Consider the following 20,146-nt stretch of genomic DNA (forward strand, 5'->3'; position numbering starts at 1 on the left):
GTGGTGGCTGGTGGTGGTGGAGCAGGCTGTGAAGCTGCTCAGCATGTGGTGGCATTTGAGGAGACTGCACTTGCAAAAACATTTCCTCTGAATCCAGCCAGGCTTCTAGGTTAGTGCTATCTAAAAGAAATATTGTGAGACACATTTGTAGTTTTAAATCCCCTCCTCCCCGGTCAACATTAAAAAGTAAAGAAATCAAGTTTGGAAAAGTATTGGGAATCCTAGACATAGTAATTTTTATATATGTAATAAAAATTATGAATCACACTAAGTCCATATTTTTATATTCTTACCTCATTTGTGCTCAGCTTGAAACACATATATCCAACATGTGGTACGTTTTAGAAGGTAATTGCTTAGCATAGTAGCTTAAAGAACTGTGTTCACACACACACACACACACACACACACACACACACACACACACACACACACGTGCACCTGTGTATACACTGGATTTGTTTTTCCCTGAGATAGGACCTTGCTGTGTAGCATGGTGGAGGCTGTCCACAGACTCACTGTGTACCCCAGGCTGGCCTGGACTTGTAGATCACCCACCTCCTCTGTCCCTAAGAGCTGAGATTACAGGTTTGTACCACCACTCTTACGTATATTACATACAAAGTATTGCATGATGTTCAAAGAGGAAGGTAAAGAAAATAGATGCTTTGAATCTACACATATCTTCATTTTATTATTGGTTCTGTCATGGCTTCAAAGTAGAGAAATTCCTTTTACTTTTTGCTTAATGGCTCTTATTAAACTGCTTATCAGCACTGATTTTGTTATTATTTATTTATTTTTATGGTTCTGAGAATCTCCTCGAGGATGTTGCCTGGATGACCCCCTAAGTCATTTAAGTTCTAGTTCTGGGAGAGAGAATATAGATTGTCTCCAGTTCTCACTCCTAGTAGATTGCTCAGAACACCCATCAGCTTAGAACATAATGCTCAAAAAGACAAATTGATAGTCAAACATGTTATTATAGAAATTTCATAGATATACATTACAGATAGTACCCTTCCCCTTCAGAACTAGGGACTGGACCCAGGGCCTTGTGCATGCTAGACAAGTGTCTACTACTGAATTATATCTCTGGCCCAGTGATAGGCAAATGCTGTACTCCTGAACTCCCTCCTGGCTGAAGTCTCAGAGGTTTGCATCTCCTGCCTCACAGCTCAGTGGTCCAGCAGCAGATTGCCTTCTCAATCTCAGCGTTTGTTCTAGCAACAGGACCTGGGGCAAGTTAAGTAACTCTTCTGCATGTTTCTTATCTGTCAAAGGTCAACAGTGTGCCTTCCTCAGAGTTCTTTTTTTTTTTTTTTTTTTTTTTTTTTTTTTTTTTTTTTTTGGTTTTTCGAGACAAGGTTTCTGTGTGTAGCTTTGCGCTTTTCCTGGAACTCACTTGGTAGCCCAGGTTGGCCTCGAACTCACAGAGATCTGCCTGGCTCTGCCTCCTGAGTGCTGGGATTAAAGGTGTGCGCCACCACCGCCTGGCTCTTCCTCAGAGTTCTTAACACATTATTCAAGTTCTTGCCTAGAATGCCACCTCTCGAGTAGCATCAGTGTCAGAGAAGGAAAAGGTAAGGACGAAGCACAGAGCTGGAATGCTTCATGGATCTCTTTTCTTGCATCCTAGCTCCAGGGATACTGAAGCTATGTTTTAGATGTGCCAGCACAGGACCCATCCTGAGCTTGTGTGTTTGTGTCCATGTTGTACCACTAAAAACTGGACTTTTTTCCCCTTTAAAACTATCTTCTTACTTCATTTAGTACATGAAAAAAAACTTTTAAACTTAAAAGTCTGTGTCAAAGTCATGTTCTTTGTAAAGCAGTCTTTCCTAAGATGGGTTTGGTATAGCTTGCCATCCCGCCGGCAGTGATGGGTGGTGAGAAACGTGGGTTGGAGGCAGAGTTATTTGATTTGCAATTTTGAAGAATAGTTGACTTTTTTATGTGTAAGGACAGCTTTTTGGCAATTTATAGTTGTTGTTTTTTAAACATGGCTTTTTAAGACTGCATTTCTTTCCATGATAGTCCACTCAGCACCTCAGATATCCTTGTAGAATTAGATTTGCTCATAGAGTAACTTAATTGCCTTTCAAGTTAGGACACTCTAACATGTGTTGGACATGTTAGAGATGTTCAACATCTCATCACTGCTCTCCCTGTAGTAAAGAGAAGGATTACAGATACTATCCATAGTGCCAATAAATACATAAATAAATAAATAAATAAACAAACAAACTAGCTAAATATATAAATAAATAAATGTATGTCTAGGTGGTAATTAAACTGTACCTAGACTTACCAAGAAGGTAATTGGGTAGATTAATTCTGGAACATGATTTATTTTCTTTCTCTTTTTTCAAGTAGAGTATCACTGTGCAGCCCAGGTTTTCTTCCTACTTGTAATAATCCTGCCTTCACCAGATTAGTACTGGAATTATAAATATGCTTTGCCATGCCCAGCCATAATATTCTAATTAGACTAAAATTAACCAAAAAAGGAAAAAAATTAGAAAACTCTTTTTTAATGTGTAGTATTTTATTTGCAAATAAATGTGTGGATGCATGTATTCATCACAAAAATTAGGAAACATCTAGCACACAAGAAAATACTCTTACACAAATCCCGACACCTGGGATAGGGACTGTCACTCTGTGGGGACAGTGCTTGTTGCGTAAGCTTGAGGACCCGAGTTTTTGTCTCCAGGACCGATACAAAGCCAGACGCGGTAACGCATGCCTGTAATATACTAACAGCCTAATGGAGAAACGTGAAGTGGAACCTGGAGAATCACTGGAAGTGTGTGGGCCCGCTGGCCTGGCAAATCCAGCGGTGAATAGCGAGAGACCTTGCCTCTAGCAGTTAAGTTACTTAACTTGCCAGGAATGACACTCGAGGTTTCCCAGCTCCACACACGCACTATTGCATGTTTGTGCCCCCCCCCATCATGAGAACACACATGCGCACACGCATAAAGCGTTAAAAATAGAAATACAATACCAAGTGATAATAATCATATATTCAAATGTCTAAACTGTATGAACATTTGTATTTACACTTCGCAAATGGTATCAGACTGTTTGAGTGAGTACTGTGTAGACCTGTTTGTCCTAGTTGTCATTAGTTTATAATAGGCTGGTTCCTTAAAGTTTTTGTAGTATTTTTGAAGCTTTGCATAATCCCTTTGTTATGTTCTTCAGTAAAAAGGAGAAGAAAGAAAAGAAACCAGCCGTTGGCATATTTGGGATGGTGAGTTTGGGCTTTAGTCATTATTTAAAATACTTATCTCAAGGCAGAGATGTTCCATGTGATATAAGGCTTTCTTAGGAGGTATGAAAATGACTTTAAAAATTGTCATCAGATATTACAGAAGAGAAGACACACTGAATTCAGTATGAAAAATTACTCCATGGGCTGAAGAAATGGCTCAGCTGTTAAATGCACTTGGTGCTCTTACAGAGGACCAGAGTTCAGTTCCCAGCACCCACATCAGGCAACTCTCCACCACCTAGAACTCCAGCTCTATGGGATCTTAGGCTGTTTTCTGGCCTTCGATGGCACTCACATTCATGTGCCCCCCCCACACACAAATAGATACACACACACATATACACGTAAATAAAAGTAAAAATTTAAAAAAATTGGTACAGCCCCTGGTGAGATTATTGTCAAAGTTCATCATGGGAGAGGAGAGCTCGGTGTGAGACGGCAGGGTGACAGTCTGGAGTGCTTGAGCCTGGAGTCTGATTTGAGGCGCCACCTGTGGGTCCATGTGCTCACCCAGCCTGTGCTCTGCTTCCTCCTAGTTTCGCTATGCGGATTGGCTGGACAAGCTGCTCATGGTCCTGGGGACGCTGGCTGCTGTTATCCATGGCACTTCACTTCCGCTCTTGATGCTGGTGTTTGGACACATGACAGATAGTTTTACAAAAGCAGAAACCACTGTTTCACCAAACATTACTAATCAAAGTAAGGATTATTTGTAGTACTGAATTTATTGCAAATAACATTCACTTGACGTACCATCTGCAGGGCCTTTGCTAAATATACAGTGTTGTGTTTTGTGCACTGGAGGTGGAGGTCAGAACTCGAGCTCTATTTGTAATGAATTTGAGGAGAGAATGTTTATGGGTACTAGAACATCCAAGAGAAGTGTTGGCAGAGATATGCAGGAAAGGAAGGAGCTCTGTGAAGTCAGAAATGGCTTTGAAAGCGTCAGGAGGAAGTACAGGAATGTAATCCGAACTGTGAATGGTGAGCTGCAATAGTTATGAGAGTCCGTGCCTGTGAGTGTAAGTGAGGAGTTCAGGATGATGCTGATGCTTTTAGCCTGAGAAACTGGAAGGACAAAGCTACTCTCAAATGAGATGAGAAAGAGGAAGGGGCAGTTTTGGGTGTTGTCAGGGGTTGGCCTGTCAGAAAGCAGATCCAGGATTGGAGAACTAAATGAGGTCTGAGACAGTTGTTTATGAGAGAGAGGGAGCGGGTCAGGGTGAGAGAGAGAGAGAGAGAGAGAGAGAGAGAGAGAGAGAGAGAGAGAGAGAGAGAGAGAGAGAGAAAGAGAGAGAGAAAGAGAGAGAGAGGGAGGGAGGGAGGGAGGGAGGGAGGGAGGGAGAGAGAGAGAGAGAGAGAGAGAGAGAGAGAGAGAGAGAGAGAGAGAGAGAGAAGTCAGGATGGGAAAAGTAATGCTTTTGTTCTCTAGGAAATAAGAAAGTGGAAACTGATATTTGAAAGAGAGTGAAGAGATGTAGAGAGATCCTCTCTGAAGGACAAATCAAGGGAGCAGGAGGAAAGCTTACTCGGGGTGGAGCCACAGAAGTGCAGCTACAGTAACAGGTGGAATGTGGATTCGTGTCAGGATCTGAAGGCAGGTGGATGAGGAACTGGGAATCTGCATGTTTTCTGCTGGTTGCTAGATCCTCCTGTCTACCAGGGACATATTTCAAGACTGTCCTGTGGATGCCTGAAACCATAGAGAATACTGAACTCTGCGTATATTTACAGTGTATTTCTAATACGTGCATACCAATGGTAAAGTTTAATTTATAAATTAGGCATGATAAGAGATTAATGACAATAACTGGTAAAAACAACAAATACAACAATGTACTGGGTTAAAAGTTATTTTCAGTGTTTGTTCATATTTTCTAACGTCTTAATTGTGTTCTCCTCATCCTCTGTATGATGATGTCAGATGATATAATTTCATGGCTCACTGCAGGAAATTGAAACCTCAGAAAGTCTAACATTGCATAAATAGGGGACTGTTAGGGCTTAATTTTCTCAGTAAGATTGGAAGCAAGAAACTGGTTGATAAGGAGAGATGTAAAAAAGCACTCTGGGGAGGGAAGAAATGAGTGAGCTATTGAAGTACTTTGCCTCCTTCTAACACAAACACCCTTGACTTGGGGGATACAGGTTGCTAGGTCAGAGCTTCAGTTTTCCGGTCACTGTTGGTCATGCAGAGATTGAGTTAAAGTAAACTATAGGAAGACTTACAGTTCAGTTTGTACTCAGCAAACATGCTGGCGGGTTATAGTTATATATTTAGGTGTGTGTGTGTGTGTGTGTGTGTGTGTGTGTGTGTGTGTGTGTGTGAACAATTAATGAAAAAAGAGGCCAGGAATTTGAAAGACAGCAAGTAGAATTTGGGAGGGTGTGGAGGAAAGGGAAGGAGGGATATGATATAATTATACTATAATCTCAAAAAGAAAAACAACAACAACAAAAAGTTGGCAATGCCTATATGAGAATACCTTTGATAACTCAACGATACTCTTAGCTTACAAGGACCCTTTTTTTATTCATTTTAATTATTGTGGGAGATGATATTCAGGTGGACATGTGGAGCTATAGTTGCGGGAGGCTGTCAGCTGCACAGTGTGGGCTCTGGGAACTGACATTGGGTCCTCTGTAAGAACAGTTAACACTACTGTCCCCCGGGCCATTGCCTCATCTCTGGACTTTTAAAATTTGATATTAGAGACCAAAACCTTGGCTTTATACATCATTTGAACTTATTTTTGAGGTGCTGAGAATTGAACTTACGGCCTCACAGACACTAGGCAAGTGCTCTCCCACTGGGCTTATCTTCCTAGCCAGATATTTGAATTAAGTCTATGATAAACACTGAATCCTTTCCCAAAAAATATGCATCAATATTCAAACCAATTTGCAGTATCTAGGACCCTTTGCTGATTTGTTCATGGGTCCTGGGGTCCACTTTGTGTTTCTGAAGAATGCATTGTATATCCTGATTTAGAACTATAGCCATTTTGTGAATGTGATGGCCTAGACTACAGAGCTTCCTTGTTTACTAATTGCTCAAGGAGGCCCAGGTTCTAGAGGCCTTTACACAAAACATGGCTATAGCCAGAAAGCGGTGTAAAGACTTAAGTGGGTCCATCCTTGATTGCCGCTGCCACGGTCCCCTGTGAGCTCTTCTGATACCCTGCCTGCTCTCAGCATAGACTTGGCCTTACTATTTTATTGTGAGGCTAGCCAGGAAATTTTAAACTCATCCTTTTTCTTCCTTTCCCTCCCCTCTGCTTGACTTCCTCACATACTATAATCGTATATTTTGTAATGACTGCAAGATTTGAAGTGTGCCTTTTGTTGACCTAGCAGTCTTGATTATGGTAATTTTTCCTATACCGTATTTACCATATTTTCACATATATGTACACATATGCTTATGCAGTGTTATTTGTCTGTTTATCAAACCTAGAGCATAGTGTTTGCTAGGTAAATACACTCACTGAGCAATGTTTCCAATAACAGTATGATATTAGAAGCAACCAAAATGAATACAAATTTCGAATTGATACAAGCATACACTGTCAAGAAAAACTGATACTGAATGTAGACCAAGATTCACTTTTTTTTTTAAAGTTTTGCATGTGAATTTGACAACATATACACAAAAATGTTGAATAGTAGTTATTGGTGTCTATGTGAATGGTTAAAGTTTTGGGGTTTCTAATGTATTTGGTTCAGACAGTTAGCTCTTCCTAATATTGGATAATGTTCTGTTCTTCATGATAATTTTGTAATAATAAAAGTAGAGAAATGCAGGGATAGTGTTTAAATATGGGCTCAAGTGTCGAGTTGCATTGGTATTTATTTGTCGTGGTGGGTTTCTTCTTGAAAATGACCGTCATTTCATGTAGGCTTTGTGTAGCTGTGCATGGCAGCAGAGAAGTGTTTGAATGGATGTCTTTACCGCTTGGATGGAAACTAAATTCAATTTAACTGAATCACTTGGTTCTGGTTTTGTGTAGATTTTCAAGTGAAAGAGTTTGGTTTATTTTATATGCTTATTATTACTGGAGTCCAAAGAGCCATAAATGGGCCAGCTCTGCTTTCTGGTTGTCTAGGTGAAACCAGCGGCATTCAGGCCAGCAGCCGCGGCAATCTGGAGGAAGACATGGCCACGTAATTCCACACTTGCTTTGTTCTTTCATTAATCTTTTCTGCATTAATCTGGTTATAATGAGCTATAAAATTTCTCAAATTATATAATATGATTTGAAGTTGAATTAATAATATTGCCTGTAGCTTTATAATTATTAGTGTGCTTCTTGCACAGTATCCCTAGTAATAATTATAATAATATTGGCTAGCAAGGAAATTTTAAACTCAGCATCTAATTATAAATAATGAAATAAAACATCCTAGAATAACTGGGTGGTGGTATCACATGCTTTTAATCCCAGCACTCTAGAAGCAGGCGGATCTCTGTAAGATCAAAGCCATCCTGGTCTACAAATCGAGTTCCAGGACAGCCAGAGCTGTTACACAGAGAGACCGTATTTTGAAAAACAAACAAACAAAAAACTCCAAAAAACCAAAAGCAAAAAAAATCCTAGAATAAATAAAAGTTTGATTTTTACCTTAGCTTACTTTGGGAAAATATTTTGTAAATTATTACATGTTTTGAAATTTGTTCTGAGAATATCTTTGAACAAATGTGCAAGGATCCATGAGAATATTCAGATAACATGATTCTACATTATTCTATGAATGGTTTGACATGTTTAAAGGAAGTGGAGACACTTGATCATATTTGAATGATAAGATGCCAATACTCTAAATGCTATTGTAGAGAGGCATTATTTTTATATTGTGACAACAAGTCCCTCTTTTTCTTTCTTCTTTATTTGAGATGGGTCTGACCTCTTGATGTAGCCCAGGCTGCCCTCAAGCTTGTGTCAGCCCTTCTGCCTCAGGCTTCCAAGTGCTGGGATTACAGGTTTAAGCAACAATGCCCAGTTAACAGCAACATCTTGATTGTTTAAAATACATTACCAAGGCTAGGAATGGTGATGCGTCTTAGCATTATGAAGACACTGGCAGGAGGCTTGTGAGACTCAGGCCAGCCTGGGCTACATAGCAAGACCCTGTTTTTTTTTTTTTGTTTGTTTGTTTTTTTGTTTTGTTTTGTTTTGTTTTGTTTTGAAATAGCTAAAAAACAGAAATAAGTGAACAAATGAATAAAACTAAACATCTTACAGGTTGTTCCCTAACCATAAGTTACACTTGTTAAATGGGGTTACTCTTGCTATATCATTAGCACATGAAAAACAATTATAGAGTCATCTATTGATGAGAAGCATTCTAGTTGCACTGTATCTTTTTGCAAGTTATATGATGTAATGGGGTGTGATATGTTAGCAGGATCCTGGTAGGTTAAGCCCAGAGCTGTGAACATCATACCAGAGACTCTCTTCCTTTTAAATAATCATTTTGATGCTTCCCATGACACACTGCAATTTCCAGAAGATAACAAGCAGAACTTCTCCTTTTGAAGATGGGGAAAGCTGTCCCCTGTATTTCATGCTGGAAGCTTTGCCTTTTATCTAAATATTAACTGATTGAAGAAGCCTAGGGTTTGCTTTTGTGAATGCGGAGACTGAGAATAAGGGAACATGAGTTCACCTTTTTCTTAGTTTAATTTGAAGACTTTCGTGCTCTTTGATTCCTTAAACATTTCATGGTTGTTCAAAATGACCAATTGGGCAGATACAAATCCTGTTAATTTTCAGCTGTCACTTACCAGCTGGGGTCTGTCAGTAGTTCAAAGGGACAGGAATCACTTCTATGCTGTTGTTTTGACCTTTTACTCTTTTGGGGGACCTGCCACCCAGCTCCCAAACAAATCACACATGGAGGCTTATTCTTAAATACAAATGCCCAGCCTTAGTTTGTCTTGTTTCTTTCCAGCTTTCCTTACCTTAAATTGTCCCATCTACCTTTTGTCTCTGGGCTTTTGTCTTTCTCTTACTTCTGTAAACCGTACTCTTACTCTGTGGCTTGCTGTGTAGCTGGGTGGCTGGGTGGTTGGCCCCTGGAGTCCTCCTCCTTCTCTGCCTCCTAAGTCTCTCCTCCCAGTTTTCTCCTTCTAGGGATTCTCCCTGCCTGCCAGCCCTGCCTATCCTTGCTCCTGCCTTGCTGTTGGTCAGTCAGTTCTTTATCAGACCATCAGGTGTTTTACACAGGCAAAGTAACACAGCTTCACAGAGTTAGACAAAAGCAACATAAACAAACAAACAAAAAAAAAGGTAACACACCTTAAAATAATATTTTCCAACACTTCTATCCCTGGTTTCCACTTTCAGACAGATTCTGTGATATGTCCCTTGACAAGCAGAGACTCATTAATTGGTGCTGGTGTAATAGAATTAGGACTACAAGGCCATTTCTCAACAGACTGCCAGTATAACGATTCTCACCTCCATTTTACTAGTTAGAAAATTGGGGCCTAAGATGTTATGCATCCTGCCTGAGTTTACAAGATAATTCAGTGAAGAGCTGGGATTTGCCCCAAAGCCATCCTATATTGCCACAGACACAGGCGGATGCTGACAGTTACAGCTCTGCCCCTCACAACCCCTTCTTGTTTGTTAAGGATGCTGGGATACCCAGATAGCTGAAGGAGTAAGACTCAGTTGTGTTCAGAGAGCAGGACTGATTAGAAAACAGCATGTACAGTGTTCTTGTTTTTCAGGTACGCCTACTATTACACGGGCATTGGTGCTGGCGTGCTCATAGTTGCCTACATCCAGGTTTCATTTTGGTGCCTGGCAGCTGGAAGACAAATACACAAAATCAGACAGAAGTTTTTTCATGCTATAATGAATCAGGAGATAGGCTGGTTTGACGTGCACGACGTTGGGGAGCTCAACACCCGGCTCACAGAGTGAGTACCTAGTTTTAGCTGAAGTCAGATATGGTCTTGTTCTTAGTTCAGTGGAGTAGATGCCACCAGCCTCATTAGGAATGTCGGTACATCCCTGAGCAGAGTAGCGCCCTTGTGAGCAGTACCCGTGTCTTACACGGCTTCTTGTTCACAGTGCCCTGGCAGGAATGAGGGTGGAGCTACTTCTTGACTGGCAGAGTCAAGAAACACGCAGAGAGTGAGCACAGCCGTGATGTGCAGTGAGCAACAATATGGCCTGTCCATCCAGCCTCTGTCTGCCATCCTGCCAGGGCTCCTTGGTGTCCTGTCCATCCAGCCTCTGACTGCCATCCTGCCAGGGCTCGTTGGTGTCCTTGGAAAACACCGCAAAGAAGGAAGGAGCTCCTGTCTGTCTGTTTCTGCTTCACAGAAGACATGAAGAACTCAAAGATTTATGTTCATAGAGAACAGCGCCATATGCGCACATCTCTGAGCAGTTTGAAATTTCACAGTGAATTGTCTTAAACATCCATTGTCTGTTTTCTGAGGCCATGCTGGCCATAGGAAACTGTTAATGAAAAAATCTGTCAAGTGAAATACACACACACACACACACACACACACACACACACACACAAAGGTTGTAGACATTAATTTACATCAGAATCAGTGATACAATATAAAACTGGCTAATTTCTGTGTTTGCAAATCTGACATTATTTGTAACACAATCTCTTTCCTCTTCAGTGATGTCTCCAAAATCAATGATGGAATTGGTGACAAAATTGGAATGTGTTTTCAGTCCATCACCACATTTCTAGCTGGATTTATAGTAGGATTTATAAGTGGTTGGAAGCTAACCCTTGTCATTTTGGCTGTCACCCCTCTTATTGGATTGTCGTCTGCTATGTGGGCCAAGGTAGGTGAATCCACATTTCAGAGTCCTCCCCAGAACCCCACGGGAGGGTCTTCAACCACGGCAGCCCTGATTGTGAGTTTGGTGCTTGCTTTAAGCTTCCGTTTAACAAGGGGCAAGATAAGCTGATCCAGACCCCCTGAGCTCTCATTTGGGGAAAGGGTAAGAAGGAAGAGGACCTTGTATGTTCCCCACCTTCATCCAAAAGACATGCTGAACTGGGAAGATCTGTACTCGGTAGAGGACAGCGCCGTGTTCACTGTGAAGTGTCAGCTGTGTACGGGTGTCCTCCCTTGTCTACACCGCCCTCCAGCGTTTGGAAGACTTACTGTCACTCTCCAGGGAGCGACCTCAGCTCATCGGCTGGAGTTGTTCTCTTACCCAACAAGCTATCGTGCCAGCCTCTGCCAGCCTCAAAGCTTAATTGATTTTCCTGTTCAGCAGAACATTGAACAGTTAGGTTCAAACGCCTCATGTCAGAACGGGATAAAAATTACTTAAAATGTTTTAGAATACCTTGTGGATAGATAAGGGAAAGAGAAAGCAACTTAACCTGAGAGGTCTACACATCACTTCGGTTCCCGGGCCCTTTGTTTTACACCCTGCTCCTCACATGTCTTAGATGCTCAGATTGTGGGCTCTATGCAAACATAGGTGCACTAGTAGTTTGAGAAGCTGTTTCCTGCTGTGGACTTGAGGCTGTCTCCTTAACCCAGGCATGAAGGAAGAGCAAAAGGGTCTCAGGCACATCAGGCACCTGACCCAGAAGTCCCTTTGTGTCCAGGGTTCTCTTCCTTGCCCATACATTGTGTCAGCTAGAGGGCACTGGTAGGGAAACCATTATACTTTTTCTCTCCCCAAAGATACCTGACATTCAAAGATCTTGCTCTTTGTACAATTTCTGTATAAGCAACATTTTTATATCTATTTATTTTTTTACTCTGCAAAAGATAGATTTGTTGAGCATTTTTAATGATACAAGATTGCACTTTGACAGGTATTGACTTCATTTACTAATAAGGAACTCCAGGCTTATGCAAAAGCTGGAGCAGTTGCTGAAGAAGTCTTAGTGGCCATCAGAACTGTGATTGCATTTGGAGGACAAAAGAAAGAACTTGAAAGGTTTGAGTTTCTTTTGCTAGAAATTTAAAATTCAGTGTCATTGCTAATATTCTACAAAGTTGCAATTATAATTATGCTTTCCTAATATATGCCTTCAGAAAAAGGGATATATATGTTCTGTTTGCTTTTTGAAATATGTTTGAAAGCCTATGTTTTCATTCTTATAGAAGAAAGGGATGGTACAGAAACTACAAGTAAGGGAGTATCTGGTACACAGACACCAGTTTGAGGGGTAAAAGACCCTATGAGAGTTACAGAAATATTTTTTTAGAGAGACATAATGTGCTTTGATAGGGCTGAAGAGATCTTTTAGTTGTTAAGAGGGCATACTGCTCTTATGGAGGACCTCAGTTTCTATGGGGCTCAACCACCTGTAACTCCAGCCCCAGGGAACCTGATGCCCTTTTTGGGCCTCCAGGGACATCTTTGCTCATATGCACATACACACTCCATGGTGGTTTTAAGGAAAATGGCTCCCAAAGGGAGTGACACTATTAGGAGGTGGGGCCTTGTTGGAGGAAGTGTGTCACTGTGAAGGTGGGCTTTGAGGTCTCATTTATGCCCAAGCCACACCCAGTGTCTCAGTTCACTTCCTGTTGCCTGCTGATCAAAGCTGTAGAATTCTCAGCTCCTTTTCCAGCACCATGAATGCCTGTATGCCCCATGTTTCCTGCAGGATGATAATGGACTAAACCTCTGAACTGTAAGCTACCCAATTAAATGTTTTTCCTTTATAAGAGTTGCTGTGTTCATGGTGTCTCTTCACAGCAACAGAAACCCTAACTAATAGCCTCCCTTGTTTGTGGGATATTCTGTATGTCAAATGTGTTGCTCTGATTGGTTAATAAAGAAATCACTGATTGGCCAGTAGCCAGGCAGGAGGAAGTATAGGCAGGACAAGGAGGAGAAGAATTCTGGGAAGTAGAAGGCTGAGTTAGAGAGACACTGCCAGCCGCCACCATGACAAGCAGCATGTGAAGATGCCTGTAAGCCATGAGCCACGTGGCAAGGTATAGATTTATAGAAATGGGTTAATTTAAGATAGAAGAACTGGATAACAAGAAGCCTGCTGTGGCCATACAGTTTGTAAGCAATATAAGTCTCTGTGTCTTTACTCGGTTGGGTCTGAGAAGCTACAGGACTGGTGGGAGAGAGATTTGTCCTGACTGTGGGCCAGGCAGGACCAGAAAAACTCTAGCTACCCCCCCCCCACAAACATAGTCATTGAAAATTCGCTTTGATAAAAGAAATGTACTGAGGATTATGAGGAGGGTACATTTAAATATGGTCAAGGAATGTCTCTTAGAGGAGATTTCAATTAGCATGAGACCTGAGAGATGAGAGTAAGTCTCCTGTAGTGAGGGTGGGGATGGGGTCTGGGATAACAAGTCATGTAAGTCTCCCAACATGGCAAAAGCTTCAGTGTGTAGTGGGATATGATATCACAAAGCGTCTGCTTCTAAAGCAGTCTATCCCTTCAAAATATCCATGTAGGAGGAAACCAGCTCATTTGGAATGGAAATTTAACCGCAATTGTGAATGCATTTAATTCAATAATCAGAATAGTTTCATTAAGTTTTTAACAGTTTTTTTTTCTTCTATATGTCTTTCAAACGTGTTTCCTTCTGTATGCAGAAACATTTGACTTTTCGTGGAGTGCTGATTTTTGATTGTTGGATTTACTTCCTGAGTGAGTCCTATTCTGAGAGTCCTTAATTAGGCTCATATGTTCAAGTATATGCCCTTTATTTCTCCAGCAGTTTCAAATTTGCCGGTCTTGTGTTTAGACTGTTTTGTTCTGGAAAATTTTGTTTCTCTTTCAATGATGATAGGTAGTTTTTCTGAGTATAATAGTTTTGGTTATTAGCAGTGTTCTTTCTGAATTTGAACTACATCACTCCAAACCCTTCTGGTTTTAAAGATTTCTGTGGGAAAATCAGCTGTTATTCTGATTAGCCTGTCTTTGTATATGATTGGCTTTTTTTCCCTGCAGCTTTCACTTCCCTTTTTTTCACCCTTTCTGTATTTTAACTATAACTTGACATGGGGAGTTTCTTTTCTGGTCCTGACTCTTATGTGTTCTACCATGTTTTCAAAAAATAAAAAAAAGTTAAAAAAAATTATCAATGTCTTTGAAACTGAATGACATGATTACTTTACCTTGATTCACGTCCTGCTAGACCATCCTCTGCATTAGCCAGTCTCTTGGTAAGACTTGCCACTTGCCTTTGGATTTGACTTACTGAGTTTTGTGTTTTGAGCATCATTTTGGTTTGGTTTTTCTTCAGTATTTCTGTCATTATTGAATCCTATTTCCATATCTTGAATTGACTTCCACAAGTGTATTCATGTTCTCTTTAAAGTCTGTGAATGTGATTATAGTCCTATTTTTTAATTATTTGTTTGGAATTTGAGATCAGTCCCTGTCAGTGCCATCCCTTCCCATGAGATTGGTAATTTTTGGAGGGTGCGTGCTGTCTTGGATTTTCATCCAGTTTTTGGTTTTGTGTTCGGACTTGTCCATCTGGAGTTACTTTGTTAGCAGAAGTTGTTTTGTTTTTTTTTTTCTGAATCACCTTTCTTTGGTGAGAGTTGACTCAGCATTTTTAATTGAGGTGTTGTGGATCTGGCCACTCCCAGGGGTGCCCTTTCTATCAGTTTGCTCCGGTAGGAAAGAGAATGAGTAGGCATGGTAGCTTAGTTAAGCTTGTGTGTCCCTGGCATGCTGGCAGAGTGCAGCTCCATAGCTCTGCTCTTCCGTGAGATGTAAGCCTGATCCAGGCTCCTTACCTTGGAGCCTGTGGCTCTTCGTCACCTCACCTCCGGGCCAGTCTGTGCCCCAACTGTCGCGTGGTGTCATTTGGTGCCTGCAGCTTCCCTGGCCTGTTCCTACTATATGGTCATAAGCCAAATTAATTTTTGTAGATCAGTGATTTTAAAATTCACATCTATAGAAATAAGATAGCGTGTGCGGCTTGTTTGTTTCTAAGAGAGAGCCCTTTGCTGTGTGGCCCTGGCTGGTCTGGAGCTCTCAGTCTTCCTGTACCCCAAGTGAGCAAACTGTCTGTAAAGCTTTCATCAGGTCCGGAGCTTAGAATAGCTTTTTGATGTTGCGATTCTATCATTGCTATCCCCAGTTCCTTAACTCTGTGCTCCTCCTCCTTCCTCTTCCTCCTTCTCCTCCTTTGTTCTTCATCTCCTTCTTTCTTCTCGTTTTCTAAATTCTTCATTCTTCCACCTTTTTATCTTCCTTCTCCTCCGGCCTCCTCCTCCATCATTACCCTTACTCTTTCCTTCTCCCATCCTCTGTCCCGAGCAGGACAGGCTAGCCTTGAACTTGCGGTCCTCCTGCTTCAGTTTCCTTCGTGCTAGGGTTACAGGCAGAGCTGCGTGACCAGCTGTTTTCCCTGTGTGTGTGTAATAATATGTGCTTTTGATATTTTTTATTACTTCACAATTACTTGTAGCGATAACGCCCATGCTACCACCACCTGTTCACCATGTCCAAGTGAGGGGCTGTGGATCAAAAAACAGAGACAAAGACAGTGGGTCACTCACCTCAGCAGAATGCCGAATGCTGAATGTCGTTTATTGAAAGAGGGAGGAAACCTTAAATACAGGCTTACAGCACAATGGGGGAACCCCAGAGGGCAGAAGTTCGCTACAGAACATTATACATTCTTGCATTTAAGCTGTTAATACCCAATATGCAGGATACACAAACAAGGAACTTCCCTTAAGCATTCAGGAGGGTGAAACCCGCCAGGGAATTAGCATAGGGAGGACATCGGGTCAAGGTCAGCAAGTAGGCAACAGCTTTACTCAATACGGGAGGAGACCAGGGCCCTACAGGTCCCCCCTTTTTACTAAAAAATGAGCTTCTGACTTAGGGTGTGTGGGACGTCAGCAGGTCACCTTACCCATCATGGAGACACACCTGCCCAGGCCACACAAGTGCTCTGTCTTAGGTTGGTGAGCACCCCGCAAGCATTACCCGTCTCTGAAGACTCATTATCATACAGGCTTAACCACGTGAGCTGTAGAGTAACTGCTGCCAAAGATCTCAAAGTGGCGCTGGGCTTGCAATCTGTGCGACACAGAAAAGACCAACAGAAGTCCTAACCCACCCATAGCCAGGAGGCTAAAGGCAATTGAGCCATTCCGTTCCTTCGAGCCTTACTGCAAATTGGAGTCCTCATAAGATGGTATTCCAAAAGCAAATGGAACTTGAGTTTTATAAATTTCAAAGCCAATCAAAATGTATATAACTACTGAATTAAATTTATCATGCCCTGTGAATGTAATCTATGAATACCACAAATGTGATTGATATCATGAGTGTAATTAATGAATATCATGAGTGTAATTTAAAAAATAAAAAAAACAAAAACAAAAAGAAAAAAGAAAAAAAATATCCTGCCTAATAAAATGAAAGATTAACTAACAGTGGAAGCTACTTTTGCTGCCAGGGTCTCCACTGTGCTAGCTGTAGTAAGCAATTAAGAAATAGCCTTTAATCCCAGCACTCGGGAGGCAGAGGCAGGCGGATCTCTGTGAGTTCGAGGCCAGCCTGGGCTACCAAGTGAGCTCCAGGAAGGCGCAAAGCTATACAGAGAAACCCTGTCTCGAAAAACCAAAAAAAAAAAAAAAAATAGCAATCCCAGAAACAGTAGCAGCAGTGGCCACCACCACTATAACAGCAACAACAGCAACAGCAATGTCATATTCTCTTCTGGAGTGTGTGAGCATCATCTGTGTCTAACTGCCACGGTCCATTGGCATGAACACAGCTCCAGAAACATGAACCACCAAGGCCCATTTTTCTTGATCCCAGCATGACTTAAGCTGGCAGCTCTGCAAAAGAACAACTAAGAACCATAAAGAAAAAACAGACAGCACACAAGGAGCAGAACTAATAGTCTCAATAATGGCTACATTCAGGCTCACAAATTTTAAAGGTATCTTCAAAGGAGGCTAGATGAATTTCAGGAGGCCAATAAATGTTGCACAGAGCCACTCCTGAAAAGTAGGTACTACACCAGCTTCTATTTCCATGGTCTTTTTTTACATATGCCAATTATACAATCTCTATAGGATTTGAAGAGGTAACTTTTGACAATACTCTGGAGTTTTTTTATAAAATCTTCAAGTAACATTAGCACATAGCCAGTTATTAACAATGTGGATCAAATAATTTACCTGTATTTTATTTAATGGAAAAATAATTTTGTAGCCTCTTTATCAGTAAGAGATTTTTTTTATGGGTTCATCTTAGCAACAACATTATTTAATAAGCTAATAACCCAATCCATTTCAGGTGTTATATTTCTAGAATTCTAGAAAGCAACTTAAAGAGCAGAGACAAATTTTCAGTAATGATCAACAGACAAGAGCACACTTAATATTTAGTTCAAAATAGAATTCTGTTCCTTTAATTTATCTACCATGAAAATCCAAACATTTATTAAGACAATCAAAAGAACAGGAAATCCTTTATACAATGACTGATTAATATCCCTGGAAATTCAAACTTAGCATTCCATGTCCTGACCAAAACCATTTTCACCAGAAGTTGGGCCCATTTAAACTTGTAGTGCTAGTCCCTCTCCTGGCCTCTGCTGGCTTGCCTGCCCATGAGTCTGTCCTTTCATCAGCCTCACAGCTATGCCTCCTGCCTGCACATACCTGCCTGCCTGCTGCTCTGGGCTGCCTCGCACGCCTTCGCCACCATGCTGGGAGTGCCACACATGTGCACTCACGTTTAATCTTTCTCTTACTCCCATGAAGGGACTACCTAATAATGAGTTATTCCCACCATAAAGGAAAAACAGAAAAACATTTCCCATGAAGGGATCCTAAATATTAAATTATTCCCACTCTGAGGGAAAAATGAACATTTACACCAAAATTAAGCAGACAGACAACAAAACTACGACTCTTTGTCATTCAGATGCTGCCGCTCTGCACTGGCAGGTAGAAAGAGCTCAGAGTTTCAGCTATCCTGAAAATTTTTAAATTGGAAAGAGACTTTTCTTCTTCCATTACCACTGGGAAGAGACTTTTCTCTTTCCTTCATCCTTCCTCTACAGGGCCCTAAAAATCTTTAGGCCTAGATTCAAAATTTTTCCCCTTTTTACTGGGAAAATCCTTCTTTCTTGATTAAAATTTTTCTCCCTTTTCTAATGGGAAATTTCCTTTCCTTCCCTCTTCTCTATTGGGAAGATTTCCTTTTTTATTTAAAATCTTTAGCTGTCTTGCCCTTTCTTAACTTCGGTGCTCTCCTGCTTTAGCAGTCCAATTAACTGACTGTGAGCTAGCTGCACCCGTTTCAATTCACCCTTATTTTTTCTTTTTTCTTTAAATTGCTGGCCAGCCTTACCTTTCGGGTGTCTATCAGCGATGTCCCTTCTTTCTCGGATCTCGGTGGGACCTCCATTTGTAGCGATATCGCCCGCGCTAACACCACCCGTTCACCATGTCCGAGCAAGGGACATGGATTGAAAAACAGAGACAAAGACAGCGGGGTCACTCGCCTCAGTGGAATGCCGAATGCTGTTTGTTGAAAGAAGAAGGAAACCTTAAACACAGGCTTACAGCACAATGGGGGAACCCCAGAGGGCAGAAGTTCGCTACAGAACTTTATACATTCTTGCATCTAAGCTGTTAATGCCCAATATGCAGGATTCACAAACAAGGAACTTCCCTTAAGCATTCAGGAGGGTGAAACCCGCCAGGGAATTAGCATAGGGAGGACAACTGGTCAAGGTTGGCAAGCAGGCAATGGCTTTACTCAATGTGGGAGGAGACCAGTGCCCTATAATTACTAAGGCCTGAAAAGGTTTAAGCCTCAGTGTACTGTTCAATGAAGGAATAAAATAATAGTACATCTTAGGGGCAATGTATGGAAAAAAGAAGGAAACACATGCACTGTAGGGCTGGTGCGTTCCAACTATTCAACTCACTGCCTCGTTACATTAGCATACTTCCTCCATGCTTATGAGAACATGTAATGATTTCTGGTTTTTCTTCCAGGTACGATAAAAATTTAGAAGAAGCTAAAAATGTTGGAATAAAGAAAGCGATCACGGCCAACCTTTCCATAGGTATTGCCTATCTACTGGTGTATGCATCGTATGCACTGGCGTTCTGGTATGGGACCTCCTTGGTCCTCTCAAATGAATACTCTGTTGGACAAGTGCTTACTGTAAGTAACACATGATTTATAAAAGGATTCACTGAAAATGCTGTTTAAATTAAGTAGTTGTAATTTAACCTTAGAAGAATGTGTTTTGAAACCCATTAAATACTATAAAGAAACATTCATTCAGTCACTAGGTTTAAGAGTGGAGAGGAAATAGATGGATCTCAAATCAATATTGTTGTCTTTCTTACAGATATCTTAAAAAAAAAAACCTTATTCTTTCAACTTATTCTTTATGTGTCAATGTTGCATTAAAGAATTAAAAAAAAAAAGTCTTCCTCTTGGACTGTACCATTGCTGTGAAGAGACTCCATGACCAAGGCAACTCTTATAAAAGAAAGCATTTAACTGGGGGCTTGCTTACAGTGTCAGAGGTTATCATCATGGTGGGGAGCATGGCGGCACACATGGAGGAGTAGTTGAGGGCTCTATTCTGATTTGAAGCAGAGCGAGACAGAGACACACAGAGAAAAATGGGTCTAGCTAGCATAGGCTTTTAAAACCTCAAAGCCCACCCCTAGTGATATACTTCCTCTAACAAGGTCAAACCTACTCCAACAAGGCCACATCGCCTAACCCTTAATAATCTTATCAAAGAGTGCCACTCCCTGGTGACTAAGCATTCAAATACATGAGCCTATTGGGGCCATTCTTATTCAAACCACCACAACTAAGAATGAGACTGTTGGTTTTATGTGGTGCTTTTACCCTGCAAGGAAA

General features: G+C 41.2%; 1 protein-coding gene across 3 annotated transcripts in view; it reads left to right on the forward strand.

The window, feature by feature from the left end:
• Nucleotides 1-20,146, forward strand: part of Abcb1 (ATP binding cassette subfamily B member 1) — a 249,668-nt gene that overhangs the window by 175,854 nt on the left and 53,668 nt on the right. For 2 of the 3 annotated variants that reach the window (XM_037203537.1, XM_028862235.2), the window contains exons 3-9: nucleotides 3,211-3,259; nucleotides 3,817-3,979; nucleotides 7,387-7,444; nucleotides 10,017-10,208; nucleotides 10,935-11,106; nucleotides 12,101-12,225; nucleotides 19,258-19,429. The exons of the other annotated variant lie outside the window; for it this stretch is intronic. In XM_037203537.1, the coding sequence (XP_037059432.1) occupies nucleotides 3,211-3,259; nucleotides 3,817-3,979; nucleotides 7,387-7,444; nucleotides 10,017-10,208; nucleotides 10,935-11,106; nucleotides 12,101-12,225; nucleotides 19,258-19,429 (931 nt within the window). The remainder of the gene's footprint in view (nucleotides 1-3,210; nucleotides 3,260-3,816; nucleotides 3,980-7,386; nucleotides 7,445-10,016; nucleotides 10,209-10,934; nucleotides 11,107-12,100; nucleotides 12,226-19,257; nucleotides 19,430-20,146) is intronic. 3 annotated transcript variants of the gene reach the window in all.

Source organism: Peromyscus leucopus, chromosome 3 (assembly GCF_004664715.2).
Source record: "Peromyscus leucopus breed LL Stock chromosome 3, UCI_PerLeu_2.1, whole genome shotgun sequence".
In the NCBI taxonomy this organism is placed as follows: Eukaryota; Metazoa; Chordata; class Mammalia; order Rodentia; family Cricetidae; genus Peromyscus; species Peromyscus leucopus.